Source organism: Acipenser ruthenus, chromosome 8 (genome assembly GCF_902713425.1).
Source record: "Acipenser ruthenus chromosome 8, fAciRut3.2 maternal haplotype, whole genome shotgun sequence".
Taxonomy (NCBI): domain Eukaryota; kingdom Metazoa; phylum Chordata; class Actinopteri; order Acipenseriformes; family Acipenseridae; genus Acipenser; species Acipenser ruthenus.
This window is the reverse complement of record NC_081196.1, coordinates 16,518,921-16,539,065: the sequence shown is the minus strand read 5'-3', so window position 1 is coordinate 16,539,065 and position 20,145 is coordinate 16,518,921. Positions and strand designations below refer to the sequence as shown.

The 20,145-nt window shown below is 36.7% G+C and overlaps 1 protein-coding gene across 1 annotated transcript in view; it reads right to left on the bottom strand.

The window, feature by feature from the left end:
- LOC117407065 (FRAS1-related extracellular matrix protein 2-like) overlaps positions 1-20,145 on the bottom strand; it is a 95,945-nt gene that overhangs the window by 26,054 nt on the left and 49,746 nt on the right. The window contains exons 5-6 of the mRNA XM_059028616.1: positions 15,923-16,048; positions 15,188-15,439 (exon numbers count right to left, since the gene is read on the bottom strand). Of these exons, the coding sequence (XP_058884599.1) occupies positions 15,188-15,439; positions 15,923-16,048 (378 nt within the window). The remainder of the gene's footprint in view (positions 1-15,187; positions 15,440-15,922; positions 16,049-20,145) is intronic.

Here is a 20,145-nt window from a genome sequence, read left to right as displayed (position 1 = left end):
TTATTTATTTTTTCTTTGTTTTGCTTTCATTGGTTTGGTTTTGTTCTTTGAAAATGATTTAAAAAAGGCTGTTCATAAAAAGCCCGTAAATGTTACTTATGTTTGCAAGAAAGACAACAAAAATCTATTCTCAGTTGTTGTGCATTATATTTTGCTATTAAACTTAAGCATCGTCAGTTGGTTAACCCAGTCTTCTTTCATGGATTGACATTTCTCTGTGAAAATGTGTCCTTATGAAGAAACACTTCTTTCAGCATCCAGAGCATAACAGCTGACAAATCTTTCTTGCTAAATTGGGATACAGTTCTTCTGCATGTCTCCAAAATTCAGTCAAAGAAATTCCATTACCGTTTTCTTTTGCATATAAATGATATCCCTCCATTTCTGATTTACAGTAAGCATCAAATCTAACGGGAGGGTTTATCCAAACTACAAGCTTATTAATTCTGCAACTTTATTATATGTTTGATGAATTATAACGTTAGGGCTTTCAAAATAAGTTATACCCATCAGTGCAGAGTACGGAGTAGCTAATATGGAGCTCGTCCCTTCCTATAAAAGTTTACTTCCATATTAAAATATTTGGTATTTTGTGAATGTCAACGTTTTTCAGTTTGTTTTAAATATCAAACAGTATATGCTAAGCAATAGAACATACTTGCAGATAGCAGATTGTCACATGACACAACAACAATAAATACAAGTGGTATAAAATAGGTATAAAGTACAGTTAGAGATTATTAGTAAAGTACTTTAACAAAGAGTTAAGTCTTAAAATACAAGTGCAATACACAAAATGGAGGAAAACTCTGAACTCTACAAGTGACAAATATTGTTCCACAAAACCAATGTGTTACTGTATCATTTGTACTGTTTCTCTTGATTTAAATTGAATCCACATTTTAATATTAGTCTTGTCAAAGTTGGCTTTGCAATACGGCTATGGTGGGACAGTAGTACAAACCTTTTTACCTCACGGAAGCCTTAAACTAGGCCTTACTACCCAAGTCTGTTTCACCTGGAGGTTTCAACAATAGCTGAGGTGTTGGCCCCCCTCTCATAATTTTAAGCAGACAGGCTGTGCTTGCTGGTTGTGAGGTGAGCCATGCCGGAGCCTGTCAGCTCAGGGAATGCTGAACCGTGGCTGAGCCAGGAGTGGGAGTGACAGGCACTGAATGAGAAGACAGTCATGGTCACTCCACCCCAAGCCTCTCCAACCAGGAGGGAGGGGGGTGGAGATATTGGAGGTCTGTATTGACTAATAAGGAGGGATCAGGGGGGTTTCAAGGGATAAAAAGAGCAAGACTATAAATAAATCCAAATAAATATAGATCAGGACATATAAAACAGAGAGCGTTTTTATCCGGGTTTCATTTGACATCTAAGGTGATACATTTTTATTTATAATACAACATATAAATGTCATGACAAGACTTCAAATTAAAATGAACGAAATACCCATTTATTAGCTTGTTTCAAAATACAAAGCAAAATATGTTTCTGCACCTTTTACTCTCAAAGTATTTAGACAGTGCTCTTCTTCAAAAGCCTCTTCCTGATTCTCTTTCCTGGATCCTGCTGTGTTCTACAGGCATACAGTGACTTTACATCTACTGGATTGCAGTTTTCACTCTCCTTGAACTCCTGTGTACTCTTTGTGTACCCTCTCAGTGGAAAGCCTCAGGAATTTCATGAAAACTCTGTCACATATACTATAAGCTAAAGATGACATTACAATATGACCAAAGTTATTGCTAACTGTGCTCTACTACCTTTCCGGAACCTTCTAACACTTTCTTTTTATTGCTTAATTCAGGAATGTTCTAAATACTGATAAGTGGAAATAATATCAGATTCACTTCAATATATAGTATATTTACTCAACATACAAAGAACATTTCAGTGTTCCTCTACAACCACACTCCCAACAATTGAGAACTTTATCTACAGTAATCTGTGAAGTAAGGAAATGCTTCTTCTTTGTGAGATTGCTAAGTGTCTGGAATCCTTTTAAATGTCCCTGCAATGAGGGTCACCCATTTTAAACTTTATTTATTTTTTAAGGATTGCGTATTCCCATGGGGAAACCATGATAAGGCTAGATAAGTTTATTATTGTGTGTGTGTGTGGCACCTGTACACAATGATTGAATGCTGAATGTGACAACAGATACAGCACCTCACACTAAATGTATTTATTTATTTACTTTATTTAAGTAACATTTAGAAGTAATTGTGACAAATCTGTTCTACTTTGTGACACACACCATGTAGCGCTCTACAAATACATTGACCCAGATATTCTGTAAACCTCATGAAAACATGTCATTATATCCTTTATAACATAAACAGGAATCCAGCCCCAAATACAGTACTTGAACCTGTCAACATGATTCAGTCTGAGAGTCGATTAGGAGCCCTGTCGACTTCTTTAGCTTTCTTCAGTGTTCTTACTGTTAAGCTCCAACTGGTGGTTTCACTGTATGTAATTGATAAAATTAGAAGCAACGGAAACATACGTCTCCATGAGGAATAAAAGTGTTCAACAGTATTAATAGCAGACAAAGGTCAAATTTTACGATGTGCAGGCCTCCACTGGGAGATTGCATTTCAAATCTCAGATCTGTACAGAAACCTTCATGACTTACCGGTATGTATGTATATTGTGCTGTATATGTCAATGGTTTAATCCTAGTAGTTTCAGTATTAATTAAATGTGGCTTGTGTATGAAATAATAAGACTGGCTACCAGCAAAATACATCATCTTTTTACCACCTTTAAAAAGACCCCAAATCTGTATCCCTGATAACACCTAAGAAACGAAAATCTGTACATTCATATAAACCTGTTCCATTCTTTCTAATACTGTAACCCTGTCGTTTATTATTTTATAACTGATAAAGGTTTTAAGATCAAAATATCTTGATAAAACAATAACCAGCACAATTAAAAAACTACAATCCACTATTATTATTATTATTATTATTATTATTATTTGAATCCTTGGAAACAGAAAAACAGGCTATAGGCACAAATACAAAGGTCACATAGCATAAATGTAATTGAGGAAACAGTCAAACTGAAAAACCACAGGATAGGACAGCTAGTCTGGAATAACTCAAGGCAGCTTATGGATAATTTAAAAGTCCCATATTTGATAAGACTTTATAAGACCGATAATGATGCAGTTTTCAAAAATTCAATTAATGAGAAATACCGAAGTTTAGCTGTCAGAAAATCTGTTCCTACAATGGGAAACTAAACACAGTTCCGTGACAATGTTAGACTTTTTGTTCATTAACAAGATAAGACAAGTATTTTATCTAACAGCAAAAAAAAAAAAAAAAAAAATGAACAGCAAAACTTATATGTATAAGCCTATATAAATATGCTTTTCTTGCTTATCGTAACTGCAGTGACATTAGACAATCATATGCAATATCACAAGACAAAACGCCAGAAGCTGTGTGTCTGGACTATACAGTAAAAATCTGTCTTTGCTGACTGCTGCAGACAAGTTAAACAGGAAGCAGAAAATAATCGGCCGATTTCAAGAAAGCAAACACCTGGCTGGTAGTAGGAGCCTGGCCTCACCACACAGTGAAACGCTATCAGGTTAGATTTATTTAAAACAAAGCCCTCAAAGGGCCGCAATCCATTAGACAGATAACAAACTGCACCAGCTTCCGACCCAGCCTGTTTAACACAACAGCAGGGTCAGTGGCCACAGAGACCTCTTCAATACTATTTGTTAGACCTTGAGCTCTTATAAAACACAATGGGCATCCCTGCAATATTGAAAAACTCACAGCTGCAGAACAAACTCACTGTGAGAACTATGCATTCAACACTGCAGAAATTGCAAAGTTATACTGTTAGATCTACACATGTGCTTCAAAAAGTTTACACTACTTTTGGTCTCAGAACATTAACTACGACAAGAAACTTGTCATTTTACTTGGCTTTGTACAAAGTTGTTAGCACATTTCCTTGACGGGTTTAAGAGGATTTCAAACCTACCATTTGGCCCACTGCCTACTCATTTCAAACATATTGCCGGCTTCTAATTTTCATATTCTTTAATGAACCACACTGTAACAAGCCACAGGAATGCAACAATAACTAAAACAAAACATCCTACAAAAGTCTTCTGCAGTGGTAAGTTTTGGTTAATGTTAAGTAAAAACAGGAACTGCATATCTCTTTCATTGCAACTTAACAACTAGCTGTATGCTGTTATTGTGAAACACTGCTTGCCCTGACGTCACTCTGGGATTGGAATAGCCAAACAGACATGCCCTGTTACTGTTTGCAGCAGTAAAAGATTATACATTGCAGATCGTTTACATAGCTCAAGAAGTAAATCAGAATAGCAGATCGGTGATGCATTTGACTGGAAACACCAAAATAGCTGATATGTTATAAACAACCTACTTAAATTAAAATATCAAATATTTTATAAAGGCAGCAGTGGTTAGGGCTCTGGACTCTTGACCGGAGGGTTGTGGGTTCAGTCCTAGGTGGGGGACACTGCTGCTGTACCCTTCAGCAAGGTACTTTACCTAGATTACTCCAGTAAAAACCCAACTTTATAAATGGGTAATTGTATGTAAAAATAATGTGTAAAAAAGTAATGTAATTGTATGTAAAAATAATGTGATATCTTGTAACAATTGTAAGTTGCCCTGGATAAGGGCGTCTGCTAAGAAATAAATATAAGGTTCATTGACCACTACACATTAAATCTGGGTCTACATGCCAAGTATTTAATTTCTTATTAGTTTGACTGATTGACCATGCTTACTAACTTTTCCAACAAAAATGTCCTTTTCAGTCATACCTAAAATTATTTCAGAAGGAAGGCCTCTAGGGGTAATTCTGCCCCCCCGCATAAATGTGGCAACTGTGAGGTAGTTCATTTCAAACACTGTCAAATCAGAAACTCAGCTTTTAGATTTGGTTGAATAGTTACATATATGCTGGAAAAGTTAGTAAGCACAGTAAATAATAATCTAAGCTCAAACAGCAAGTGATAAATTATAGAAATGTGGTTTGTATGATTTAAAACAGGTAAGGCAGCTTCACATTATGTATTCCATAAAGAAGCCAATTGATGATTCATATGGATACCTGATTCCAGCTGTGTGATACAACTACCTCTGGTTTCCAGGCACTTGCTCTTGGTGAACACAGTGCAGTCTGCATTACGCTCACCTGGATTTGATATCAAGAAACACAGCAGTGGCTCAGTGGCTGATCCTTGCCAATAAAGCTCACCCTCGGTGCAGATTGAGAAAAATGAAATCCGAGTTTCCCACATGACTCTAGATTTCTCTCTCTTGGCTTTAGGCAGTTTTTGTAAAAACCCAGCTAACAAACACTTCACAAACCATTGGTGTCCGTCATAATAATAAAAAAAGGTATTGTTAAACATTCAAATGTTTACACTCACAGGTAAACTGTTCACAGCAGAACTTTTTTACATTCTTCGGTTGTCTCTACCTCTTTGCAATGGAGTTTCCTTCAAACAGCTCATTTATAGTCAATATAATATTGCAGAATTATATTACAGTATTAGAGTAAGATGGATGCCAAGACCACACATGCTATTTGGCAAGTTGAATACCAAACATTATTGAAATTAGGGTATTTAATAACTGCACTTTTGAAATAAAAACATTGTGTCTTTATGCACAAACAGTATTGTAACAGCAAACACTCCTTTAGTTCTTGGCTTGATTTGAACAGAGAACAGAATTTGTGCAGCCATTAATTGTCCTTTGCTTTAAGCACCATTACCATGACAGCCTTCCCGGCAGTAACTCCTTATAAAAATGGTGCCCTTTAATGGAACTGCTGGAACAATTTCCAGTACATTCTAAATCCATTAACTAGAGCAGTGTAGGTAAATTAGTGTCCTTAATTCTCTAAGTTCAGAGAGCTGAAGTCATCACTAGCTGAAACACTGAAGAAGGCTTTACCTCGGGTTCAGAGAGAAACAAGCTGCCTTCTATTCGTGGAGCATACTGATGTGTATTTATATACTAATTCAACTACAGCAAACTTCATTACATAAGGCAGTAGAAAAACAGATAAGTCAACATAACTGAGAAACAGGCTAAATAAACACCTTTCAAGAAATTATACAGTGTCTATTTCCCAACCTGTGCATGTTTGTTCTTGTCGCCTGTATTGTATTTGTTGTGCTAATACTCGTAAATACAGCCAGACTGTACCTCTTCTGTCAGTTGAGATTGCTTGGGTTTGAAGGTGTTTTAGAAAACCTTTACCTTTAGGAATGCAGCAGAACAGCCCAATGTTACAAATCACTCCAGAGTCAGCCTGCTGTTTATTTAAAGTGTTTTTAGAGCATCTGCTCTCTGTAAGTGAAATAACGTTTGAGTGAAATTTAAATGACAGGGTTTTGAACAATTCATGTCAACAACATTTCCAGATTCTCTGATACTAATCTCCAAAGAGCCAGAGTTATAACGGCATAATCATATGTTAAGGACATGAGATATTTATTAGTTAGAAGCACTGAAGGTAAATGCCATATGTTTTAATCCTGGATATGTGCCTTCTGGCATGTCTTTGGAGCTGTGATGATTTTTGCCATGAAAGTACATACTATAAGTCCTTAAAATGGGTAAGATTACTATCTTTTTTCCGATCAAGTAGACTGCATAGGCTAAACTATGAAATTATTTTCTTGTGTAAAAATAAATATAAAAGGATACTGCCAATACTAAGTATTAATAAATTATCTTCAAAATACAGTGGAAAATGCCAAACGCTAGAAGGATATCCACCAGAATTAATCATTTCTTCTTTTTACCAACTTTAATGGGCATGTTCTGCATCTATAAGGCCACAAAAATACAAAATCCTAAATTCCTTCTCAGCTGCATTTAGTAAAAGAAGAAATGTCTTCTGTACTTATTATAGATGAAGGACCAGTCTCCTGTTCAGTAGAGGGCACTAGTTTCCTACATGTCAACTCTGCTGCTCTGTTTGTAGCTTTGTCAGGCTTTCCCTGAGAGAATGCTTACAGCACAGCTGCCCACATACCAGCTAAGCCCAACGCAGGAAGTCGACAGACTGCTCAGTGGCAGTAACAGGTGCTGTAAAAAATAACCACTGGCTGAGCTCTCCTGTCTACACCAAATCCCCCTGAGGTATGATGGGAATTTACTGTTGACCGTGACGTTCACAGTTTAACGACATCCCTGTTTGAATTATATGTATACACTTCTACTGTATTCTGGTATATATTTTATTCCACCCCCTTTTCTAGCCTTTGATGATGTCCAAGTTGGCATCACTAAACCAACAGTAAAGGAAGTGACATGGAACAGATCCACTTAATGTTCTTTCCTGCTGTTATTGGTACGGTAATACAATGACTCTAGTAATGTGAAGGGAAGGAACCTTGCATAACATCACTGTGTGCTGCTCTGTAAAGAATGACATGGAAGCAACAATTCTGCAATTCAGCGTTATTTTTTACTGGGGGATTTCTCTTAAGAGGCCACATTACACTTTATTATCAAATATCTTTCAATCCATTGTTTTTGGAACTGTCCATAAATAGGAATAACTAAACCAAATATTTTATTTTTTATTTTTCAATGTTGTAAAAATGTCCTAAAATATAACTTAAATGATAAAGCAATAATTTTTTAGTTAATAAAATCGAATACTAGTACACTGAATTAAAATGGTTGTTTTAATTAATGCCACTGTTCTTTTCATTGGTCTGAAACAAGTAAAAAAATAATAAATAATAAAAAAAAATAATAATAATAATAAGCTGTATATAGTTTTACTTTCAAACTATTGCATGTAGCTTTAAAATTCTACTGAGTTATAATAGACAGCCAACAATACAGTACATATACATACATGTTTGCATTATTTTACCTGCCAATGTTTCTCTTTGTGTATATTAGTTTTACTTCCACATGCTCTAACAGTTACAGACCCTGGGATTAAAAACTTCAGAAAACAGCCTGGGGATATTTTGAAGCCTTTCTTTTCAATCATATAAAACCATGAATGTTTCTTTCAAGCCTGTCTTTTTCAGCTTGCAATGGATTTTCAAGGTTGAACATATTTTCCCCCCATATTATATATAAATACACTTTACAATTTATTGTAGGAAGAGAATGGAACGTTGTGTAAAAACCTGACCTACATAACCTACTGAAACACAGTGCATGTCAAGTATGCAATTTGAATGGCATGTACAGTTTAAGCAGTTGATATAATATTTTATCTGAAAGAAGTGCGACATGATATATGTGATACTACTAATTTGACAGAGTAGAATAGTTGAGGTAAAAATAGTTGAATAGGTCAACTAGTCACCACTTTAAATAAAATATGAATAAATAATGTATTTAATAATGTCTGGTGCTCTATTTGTGATCACACAGTTTCGTAACTGTGTACTAGATTTTAAAATGTATTTATACATGTTCTGAAATGTAATTTATATGTTAATGGACTGCATCCACAACTGCAGTTTGAAACGGCAGGTCGATTGTCACTTTTGTATTTGACTTTTCTGTGCTATTCCAATCTCACAGTACCATCATATTGATACAGCTGGGTTAGATTCAAGAAAAAAACATTTTATCATTGTTTTAAATGTTTTTTTTATTTGTTTGTTTTTTATGTTTTGGTGTGAACGTTGCATACATCTTTTGCAAAATACTACAAGTGCCCTTGTCTAATTCCCCATTCTAGTCTTAGCCCCTAACAATTGAGACCAAAAAAGTAATTTCAGACTGTTTACACCAGTATTAATCCCCATTCTTTTCATAGTCCCCTCCTAGGTTTTAATCCAAATCCAATTTTTGGTACATTTTGGGTAATTTTGATTGATTGATTCCACTGATTTTCAATGTAGTCCTCAGGTAGCTCACAGTCCAAGTTCTTGTTTGAACCACTAACTATTTCCAATGAAAAATCACACTATGCACACATATTACTGCATTCAGATGCTTGAAGCATTTGTCGGTGCTGAACCCTCATGGCAGAATCCGGCTTGACATTTATACAACCACTGCTTACGAACAGTGCATTTTCTTTTAGGATTAGGGATTAGCATTAGGATTAAGGTGATTGTTCTACTGTTAGAAATATTTTGGGGTTGGAGTTTGTAATGAGCTGCTATACCTGGCTCTGAAATGTATTTCTATTTTGCTTATCCCACTCCCCTTGGGAGTTCTGCCCCTTGTAGCTTGTCTCAGAAGTGAAAAGATCACAAAAGAAGAAGAGAATATAGAGGATAACTACTTCTAATGGAGTAACGCACTCTTTACTACAGATTCCTAAGTCTGTTTGAAACCTTGAACTATGTTGCTAGTTACAATTGACTTATGCCTGTATGTATACTTGCTATGGTAAGTACTCAGAAGACAGTAACTAGAAAAGAGCTCTGTATAGCCTTCATTCCGGTGAATAAACTCAATTGCTGAAACTGTGTCTCGTTATTTCACCGACTCAATGATCCTGACGGTCCAACACGACTTAATACGGGGAAAACTCTCCTGGAGTCCAGAACTCTACAAGTTAATACTCAATAAAAGCTTCTGCATACATATTTATTTCTGTGTTGTTGAGGGTTCAGCATTGTGAAGTAGTCAGGTGCTGGGTTCAGTGGTAACAAAGCTTCAAGCATCTTAAAATGTCTCTGAGCTAGTTGCAGTGATTGTATTGTGCAATGTTGTAATTAGATCAAATAAAAATATATTTGCTATGGCTTCAGAGTATTTATTACATTTGTAGGCCAAAAAACAACTTTTGTTTGAATCATTTTATGGATTGAAAATGTAAGTGCTGTTAAAAAAAGTGTAAACTATAATGTTGTTTTATCAACAATAACAATAAAATAAAAATAATTCTGATAGACAACACAATCTTTAACTAAATACAAATTGTTCTGCTCTTTTCATAGAAATGATTGTTTTTTTGTGCACTGAAATAGTGTGGTTATTCCTTTTTAATCTTTTGGATCTAAAAGCAATTTCCTTTTCTTGCTTCGGATTTTCCAGTCCCAGCTTAATAGTGCAGATTCAAGCCTTTTGAGCATAAGGAACAGTCTGTCTTACTGTCATGACCACTTAAACTTTAATAAGAAAAACACAAGTGTGAATAAATAAAAGGCTGTGAAGGTGAATATTTCCTCATTTGGGGCATCGACCACCTGTTGGGAGCACAGCATGGGGTGTTTTGTGTCGGTCTGGGTCGTGCAGGAGAGACTTGATGTAATGTTATTAAACTCTGACCTTTGCTAGTGGTGCTGTTCGGCCCCCTGACACTGATGGGTGATGCTAATCCACTCCCGGTGTTTTCGGAAATTCAGCACAAATCTTACTCGTTTACTCCCAGCAGCCGAAGTGCTGTTATACTTGTGTAAATCCCTTTAGGAAACACACAATGAGCATCTCTTAGATTCTGGCATCCTGCAGATGAGAACTGTTGGCCGGAGGATTTGGAAAATATATTAAAAACTAACGTATTTTTGAAGGTTTACAGCAGTATCCTCGTTTCCATTGGGAACACTGAAGATATACACTCTAGTATTTAGTAGAATACAAAATAGGCTTTTATAGCAAACTGTCTGATGGTTAATATTGAAATGCAGCCAAAAAAACAAAAGGCACAAAACCTGATTGCTAATAAAATGAAATGCATCACGTAGATGGGCCCTATTCACAAAGTTTTAACTTGTGAATTATGTTAACAATATTTTGTCGAATTAATGCTTCATGATGAGTTATAGCTATGTGAATAGGATGCAATTTTGACAGTGTTTTAAGCCATTCAGCATGCTTATATCATAATTGTCTAATGTAATATCCTTATTATATGGTTTGAAATGATAGTTTGAAAATAAAACTCTGAAAAAGAGGCACAGATGGCTCTATATAGCTGTTTGCCTTTGTGTCACTGTAAACAGCTGCCGTGCCTATAGTTGGGGTTGTAGAGGAGAAAGAATTAGTATCTAAGATCTACTGTTTCACAGAAAGAATCTCATTAATTTAAAGAACCCATTTCTACTTGTAACTGTATTGTGTAGTAGCCTGATTATATCAATATGAATTTGACATTCTGAATTCAATATAATATTTTTAACATTCACCATGAGGTTGTTGCTTGAACACGAGTACATTTCCAGACAACAGTCCTTAAAACTAGTTGCTTGAAAAGTTAGGATGAAAGTAGTTCTACTACATGGTTTCCAGTATCCTTGACTTCCACCCTTAGTTCTTGGGCGAAAATGGTGACACTGAAAAAGTGATTCTCTACAACAGGTTTAAATAGATGCAATGGGTTGAATCTGTTCTGAACACAACTGGTCCCCAAAGACAGGCTGTCTTCAACAGCAGGTGACCTTTGACATAAGTTGTACCTGCGCATAATGTACTGTATGAACTAAAAGGCTTTTTCCTATTGAAATCCAAGGCAGTTACTTAACCTTGTGATAAACAGCACGCTAATTAAACCCCATTCCAAACCTTAGTCAGATGAAATGCCATTTATTGTTACCAAGGCCTTCCCAGCTCAAGGTTGGTATTTTTACTGAATTTTAAGACATACTTTGGTCAGCCCTTTAAGGCAACTCTTGAACGTAAAACTGACTCGCCAATAAAAGTTTAAGACCAGCTGGAATTCCTTTAGGGAGTGTTTTTCATTGTCACAGAAAACACAGCATAGATTATTTGGTGAGTGGGATTTCGTTTCAGATATTTAAAGTATGCTGAGTGCTGCACAGAAGATTGTTTAGATGAGAGATAACCAGACTTGAATCCTCACCACCACACCATTTGCCTCATGTGGGGCTACTGTACTTGGGTATATAGTTCATCATTTTATTTTTTTCATTTAGAATTAGGTAACTGAAAGCTGCATTCTTAATAAACAGAAACATTCTCAGAATATATTGACTTCAACAAGATTTTGTTTAAAAACAAATAGGCATCTATTCAACATCTAAACGGATATCCCGGTAAAGGGGCACCTTGGGTTTCTTCACACTACTGATACAATGGTATAACCATTCTGTAAAGACTAATGTCAAACCATGAATGTAGTTAATTTTTAAAGCTGCTTTACACTAAGTACTGCAAGTAGTAATTCAAAACATTTAAAGTTTGGTAGTACAACATTTATCAAACACATTAAAATAATAAATGCTTTCAAATTAAAACAAATCTAAGCATTACTTTCATGTTTCCTCTTATTCAAATACCAACTCAGTAAGCAAGGCACAAAAGCTCACATTTCTCTTCTCTTATCTTCTAGCTCAGTGGTTCTCAAACTTTTTTGTTCGTGGACCACCTGAATTTTTTTTTTTTTTATCTCGGTGGACCACACAATAACAGAGTTGGTGACTGAAAAATAATAACATACAAAAATCACTATAATACTAAGCATAACCATAGACTTACTTTTCTTTGTTTCAATGCGATGGGTGGGCCTGTTTCTGTGAGCAAAGTTATTTTAAAATTGGAGTTTTAAAGAACGGTTCTAGTTTACTTTTCATTAACATGAATTTACCGAGAGGGGGTTAAAAAACGGACTATTATTAAATTGATAATTACAGCAGAAAATGATTTATGTGAATTAATATGAAGTTACAATACATCCGTGAGGTACCAACACAGTCTGAGCTACGAATCTCCAGCTATAATCTTTATTTATAAAACGGAATGTTTGGATGGTGCACGCTGATTGGCTGTTGAGATTTTTTTTACCATGCAAAATAGTACAATGCACGGCAGAATTAATTTGTGCCGAAGCACAGTTCAATTAATAAATGATCAATACACCACATATACAACTCACAATAAATATACAAGTATATATAAGTGCGTAGAATTACAAAAAGCAAAACCTCTGTTGGAAAAAAAAAGCAAGAGACACAAGTCAACAACTTCATGAAATCGAAGAAAACTGAAATTCTTGGGCAGCTGGTGTTTTTATTGATTTGATGAAACACAAAGACATGGTAATCGACTTGAAAACAGTTAGTCTTGAAAATCTAATGGTCTGCTATACGATAATCAGGCCTATATGCTTCAGTGCGTAATTCAGTTGGTCAAGTGTACTCAGTTTTGTTATGTTAGCCTCCGTGCTGGTCTCAGCCGCTCCGTAAACAGTGCTGACATAAACCACAATGATACAGCCTGAGTGTTGGTGACCAAGCATTTAAAAATGCCAATCGTGTATTTTTCTATTAGCTTCCCCAGGTCAGCGGTAGTAATGCGTGGATAGTGAACTTTGTCTTTGCCTCCTTTTCTGTATCTTTTCATTGTCAACAAAAATACATGATTGGCATTTTTAAATGCTTGGTCACTAACAAGGCTAACATTGCGGGTTATGTCAGCTCTGTTTATGGAGCAATTGAGATCAGCACAGAGGCTTCATTAATTTGAATTAATTACAATAAATGGAAATGTTGAAAACCTCCAGTTTAATGTTTACAACAAATATACTGCTTCACTTCGTGCATCCAACCCAACTACAGCCGTATGTTAATGCAACACAACGCACAATCTGTCGTGTGTTACTTTACAAGCTGCACGAGAGCGCAATACACGAAAAAACCCTAATAACTAATACATTTTAGACACTGCAAAACTATATATGACGGAGAGTTTAGACATTTTTTTGCTCGGAGATATTCTCCATGTATGCATTGTCTTGCTGCGTCTGTAGCTGAATTTTTAAAGTCTCAAATTTTGGGTTTGCAATGGGATCTATAAATGATGCTGCTGCGTCCTTTCGGTAATTATGTAACCTTTCCACGGACCACTTGAAAGGATCCTGCGGACTGCCAGTGGTCCATGGACGATAGATTGAGAACCACTGCCCTAGATACTACATTTTGTACTCAGCAGCCCTTCCTTAGATAACTGAAAGATGTTAAAATACCCCCTGCAGGAGATGAAAAACAAATAAGTCAAACAGGAAGATAAAAGCGTCCAGAATACTTTGTACATCTGCCTGGAGATCTATGTTAAGGGGCCCTAGGGCACAGTGAAAATGAAAAGTGTACGTGTCAGAACGTGGGCTGAATGACTTTTTACAGCTCTGCAGGCTGAGTTTACTGTTTTATCATTACCATTACCCCCCCGCCCCAGCAATTATATTTAGTTTCTACTTCATGGTATTTCATGGAAATGTGTTTATAAGATAGTAAATTCAGACCCTCAAAACCAGATGTAATCATGTTCAAAGCATGTCGCTAGAACACTGGATTCCTTGCCAAACACTCTGTTTCACTGTACAAGTAAAACACCTTAAATGAATGTGCTTCTCACAGGAGACACAGCTGTAATATGGCTAATTGAAGTAAAGCTGTAATATGATTAACAATAAGCAAAGGAACAGGGGGTTGTATAGCTTGCGGGTATTTTCAGACATTACATAAAAATGAATAAGAAAGGGGTTGGATGTGAACATTTTATATCTATACAACAGGTATTTGTTGTGGCTTGTTTTCAGCTCTACCTATTCATAGATGGAATTGCTACCGTATTTTCATTTGTATCTAATGCTGAATGTAAGCCACATCGATCTTTAGAAACACACAATTACTACAAAAAAAGTGTATTTAGAGAGTTAACTTTCATTTCTGACAAAAAAGTGCAACACAGTTTGTAAAATTTAGACAAGCGATTCCCAAAATAGAACCTTCAATAGCTCAGTCAATTAGGCACTGTGAAAAAGTGTCATCAGTCCATGACATACATTCAAAGTACAGTATATGGAATCATTTCTTGTATCAAATGTCCATTTGACTATTTAGAGGTGAGAATTCAAAATGCCTACATACTGAAGTTGTTTAAGACTGTGTCCACAAAAACTGTAATCACAAATGGATAAACAGTTCTCAAGATAAAATGTAACGTAAGTGTGGCAATATACAATATAGTGCCTCTACTACATGCTCATAGATTCATTGAATTCCTTATGATAAAACACAGCTATTCCATCGGTGAGGTCATCTTTCGTCACTCCTCAAATATTCTGATACCCAACAGAACAATCACGAACTTTAATATTTTTGGATTAATGCCTCCAGAAGAAACAGAACTATAACTGTATTACGGCGGTTGTATATAAAAAAAAAAACAACATGGACAAATGATGTATCTCAGAGGGCTCTTACTGTCATCTGTGTCCTGCACGATAGTGATCTGAGTGGATGGATACTCGCTGCCGATGCGTCCTCCCATGGGCATGCTCAGGGTCACGTTAAAAGTCTCCTCCTGCTCGTACAGCGAATCGTCAATGACGACGACTCGGCACAACTTCTCCGTCTCGCCCTTGTCGAAACGCAGCACGCTGTTGTGGTCCTCAAGGCGGGAAATGTAGTCCGAGTAAGACAGCACGCTCGTGGGAATGGTGCCCGTGGCAGTGCCTGTGAAACATGGATCAAAGGGAAAGGTTTCACACTTAACCACTGGCTTACAGCCAAATCCTTTTTTTCACCAAGTAGGCTTGATTCATCCTACACCAGAAATAAAAGCAAAAACACCTGATGAAACAGATTCTCTTGTTTACTTCACCTGCAATTAATCATTAGTTGGTGCTATGGTATAAGGCCCTATTTGCAACAACAGTATAAATCAATTCCATGAAGGTACTAGAAAATACATTTACAGTATACAATTGTATAGTGATTTATATTCCTTTCTCCAGACACAGAAAGCAGGTTAAAGCTGGCAAGGTGCAGCAGCCCTGTTATACATGTCTATGGTACTACTGTTGGACAGCTGGCCTGCAGGCTGTTGTCTTCACAACAATGTAAAATCAACAAGGATTAATGTTAATGTCTGAGAACAAAAAAAAGAAGCTGCATATTTGTAAAGGTTTGTTTGAATGTTTGAAGGGGAAGTCCTACCATGTTGAGTGAAGCAGATGACCATCAGCTCCTGGCTTACATCCCCACTTCTCCTGACTGGGATCATCAGCTCACCAATGTCTTCTTCTATGGAATATGTCGACTGGGGGATAAAGACTGTGGACTCTGAAGGTAAAGAAAAGCAGGACGCATCCATATGTTAATCCACAGATTCAACATTAAGTTAGGAGCTTTGTATAGTTCAAATACACGTTTGATTGCTACACAGTTATTATCACCTCAGACCACAAGGTATTCAATCCTTTCTTGGTGTTTGAATATTTCAAATGAAGTGCATTAAGAGAAGCTGGAAAAGAGTACACCCAATACTGTTAGATGTGCATAGGTCTGATAGTAGCCGTGGTGGGTGCTTCCCTATCCAAGGAAGTCTTTGGCCTTTCACAAAAACAGACCACTATATATGCCACCCCCAACCTTCCCAAATGAATTAGAGGCAGTAATCACTGTCATGTATCTCTATAGAACAATGTAAACACCATGCAGCCCGTTCCTTGGCCCTATACCCAATTGACAATGACATGGCAGGTATTCACCCCTATATATGGAAAATACATAAATGGATCTCAATTGAACAGAAAGAACTGTCTGTGGCATTAATAGCATTGGCAGTCGGTTATCCCTGAATACAGTTTGGCCTCTCACCCCTATTTTGCCTGCGAGCAGATTTCTGATGTCACAGAGCTATGTAGTAGGACAGAGTGCAGGCAGTGCACAAGTTGCTACCTCACAGCTGCTGCTGGGTCCCAACGGGGACTCCCAGAATCTTTCAAGGGTTTTACAATAAGACTGATGTATACATATCATAGTGGCAGCTTTTAATGGTATTCTACAGAGCAGGGGAATAAGAAAACTGTGTTATATCTGGGCGGCACTTAATCTTGGTGTTTGAATACAATTATTAAAAATACAGATCTTTCATCTGATCGCCTAATATTACTTTGGAGGTGGATGCCATGGTTTGCCTTATGTGTGGTAGTTATGGCCTCATGATTTAAGATAGTCTTTGTTTATACATTCTCAGCTCTGTCACTGATTAACTGTTTGACCCTGTCACTCCTAGTCTATAGATCTGTCTGTTAAGGTAGGTCATCTTAATGCCTTAGCAGCACTTACTAAAAAGGTGTGTTATTTACTGATCGGTAGAGGTAATGATATATGCAATGCATTTAAAATTATATTTATTTTGTTGTAAATATTTCTCCTAAATCTACAGCTATGGCCAAAAGTTTTGCATCACCCTCTAGAATTAACACATTTTGCTTCATAAAATCGAATGAAACCTGCCGAATAATGTTAAGTTAACATTTTGAATTACATACCGCTTTGTAGTTTTCCATATACCGTACTTAACGAAAAACTGACAAAAATGGAAGAATCCAACATGAAATACTTTACTACTATTATGGCTTCAGGTAGACTTTTGCAATATAATTTTGCAGTTTCTTTGATTACATGATGTTAAATAAAATATCTAAATTATGTTCATATAGTTTTTTTTCTTTACATTATACCTCAATCCTCAAATTCTAGGTAATGCTAAACATTTGGCCACAGATACACATCACATATTTTGCATGTTTTAAAAACAGAGTAAAGGGCATTTTGTAAGATCCAACTAGATTTTACAGGTTAAGTCTGTTTTAAACAGGGAGGACAAAAAGGGATTTCTTAAAGAATAAAAATCCTTGAAATGAAAATATGAAACGTACAACTTTAGTCATAATACAGGATCCCAAACAAAGATAAGAGTGAAGCTCATGCACAGATCTAAGAATCAAGAAGGATAGAAGCTGGTTTGCTATCTATTTACATTCCAGTTTTCAAAGAACGGGCTTTTCTTTTATGTTTGCTGGAATCCCTCATCTTATCTAAGAAAGCAAGGCTGGCACATCTTCATTAGAAACGAATAAGCTACCCTGGCTGAGAACGCTGGCCCTGTATCATCTCATTAGACTGACTTCTAACAGAAAGTTATTAGAAGTCTGTTTAGTTTTCAATTGCTGGTAAATGTTGGAGGGCTTTCATTCATTTAGAAATGAAAAATAACAAATGTCCTTGTAGACAAGAAAGATCAGCATTTCAACTCCCATGGAAGCCTCGTCTCCCTGGTCAGACAAACCCTTGGACCCTCATATATTATGTATATTCTTAAACTATCAATAAGATCTGTGCAAAACAATGATTATGCCACTCTAAATGCAGACCCCTTTACTTTTGCAGAGTATACTGACCCTCAATAGAAACAGAGCACCTTGTGCTGTCTGCATGAAGGCAACAAAAAAGATTAGCACTTGATGAATTCAGTCTTTACGTAAGCGTCCAGCCTTGCTTTCAGGAAACACTGGAGTGACAGGTTGGAAAGGGCTTAACATATGCGTGAGCACATTAACAAGTGACACCCTTGAATTACTGGGTTTAAGTGTGTTTCATTCCCTCACAGGCAGTTGTATTTTTAAGACTTCTCCAGCGCTAAACCTCACTGCTGAAATCCTTCAGTTATTACTGTCTGAAAGGAGGACCGAGAGTTTCATCTGGTTTTGGTTTGGCTACTCCCACAGTAACGTTTTTAATGTAGATATTTCTCCTTATCACTATGTGAATCCTCCATCAATAGAGGTTTGTAGTAAATATTACTTATAAAGCACACACATTTTAAATGAAAGCTAATGATGGAATGGAATGTTGATATCCAGAGTTAACACCTCAGAACCACTGTTTGAATTGGCCAAGCAGAAGGTGATTGCTGATGTCTTTTTTATTATTATTATTATTTGTTTATTTAGCAGACACCTTTATCTAAGGCGACTTACAGGGACTAGGGTGTGTGAACTATGCATCAGCTGCAGAGTCACTTACAACTACGCCTCACCCGAAAGTTGGAGCACAAGGAGGTTAAGTGACTTGCTCAGGATCACACAATGAGTCAGTGGCTGAGGTGGGATTTGAACCAGGGACCTCCTGGTTTCAAGGCCTTTTCTTTAACCACTGGACCACACAGCCGTCTTTATGCTATTTTTTTTATATACAGGTAGTGGACAAAAAAATGGAAACACCTGGGTAAATGAGGGACACCAAGTATATTGAAAACAAGAGCTTCCACACAGGGGTGGCTCATGCGTTAATTAAGCAAATAACATCCCAGCATGCTTAGGGTCATGTATAAAAATGCTGGACATGCCTGATTGCCTATAATTATGGCTAGCATGTCTGCAAGAGGAGACCTCAGTGAATTTGAAAGAGGGGTGATTGTTGGGGCGCGTATGACAGGAGCTTCAGTGACCAAGACAGCTCAACTTGCTGATGTTTCACGAGCAACGGTGTCTAAGGTGATGTCAGCATGGAACTCTGAGGGAAAGACATCATCAGCAAAGGGCAACAGTAGGCAAGAGCGCATACTCCAGGATTGTGATATCCATGCATTAATTTGAAGTGCAAGGCAAAACAGGCAAGCAACTGCAGATCAAATGACTGCAAATTTCAACCTGGGGCGTGAGCAGCCAGTTTCATCAAAAACGGTCCGCCGAGTACTCCACAGAGTGGGATACCATAGTGGCCCAACGCCCTATTAAGTGACTTTACATTAGTGTTTCCATTTTTTTGTCCACTACCTGTATGTATAATACGTGTTTGCTGTCTTGCAATGAATGTCCTTCAAAACAACATATTTTCATAACATGTTTTTTCTGCAGTGCTCAAAGCTTTGATATGAAATGAGACAAACTATACAGGGAAAACATACAGCGCTACACAGTCATTTTCCAAAATGTGCTTATCAATAAAAAACAAAAGCAGCTATGGATACAAAAACACAGAACTACGAAACTACGAAATCTATTCTTCTAATATTGAAAAAAAAAATATGTTTTTACTATGTACAGTCTAGAATGTGTGCTGCAGTACCTTGAGAAATACAGATGAGCCTGCTTTATATCATGATTGCTGTGCAGGCATAATTTGGGACATAAAGCGGGTCCTGACTTCACGTTTGGGTTTCACGTTTGCCTATGACAGCACATTACGAGTTCGAGAAAAATAGAAAGAAAACTAACGGTGAATTAAACAGGAGTGTTTTAAACAGTGTTTTAATACTGTACATTTAGTCGTTCTTTACATTTAAACAAATGCATATAGTTTACAACAGGACAGATACGTTTTGTATCATTAACTGGAACGAAACAGTTTGTGTCATTATCTAAAAAAGG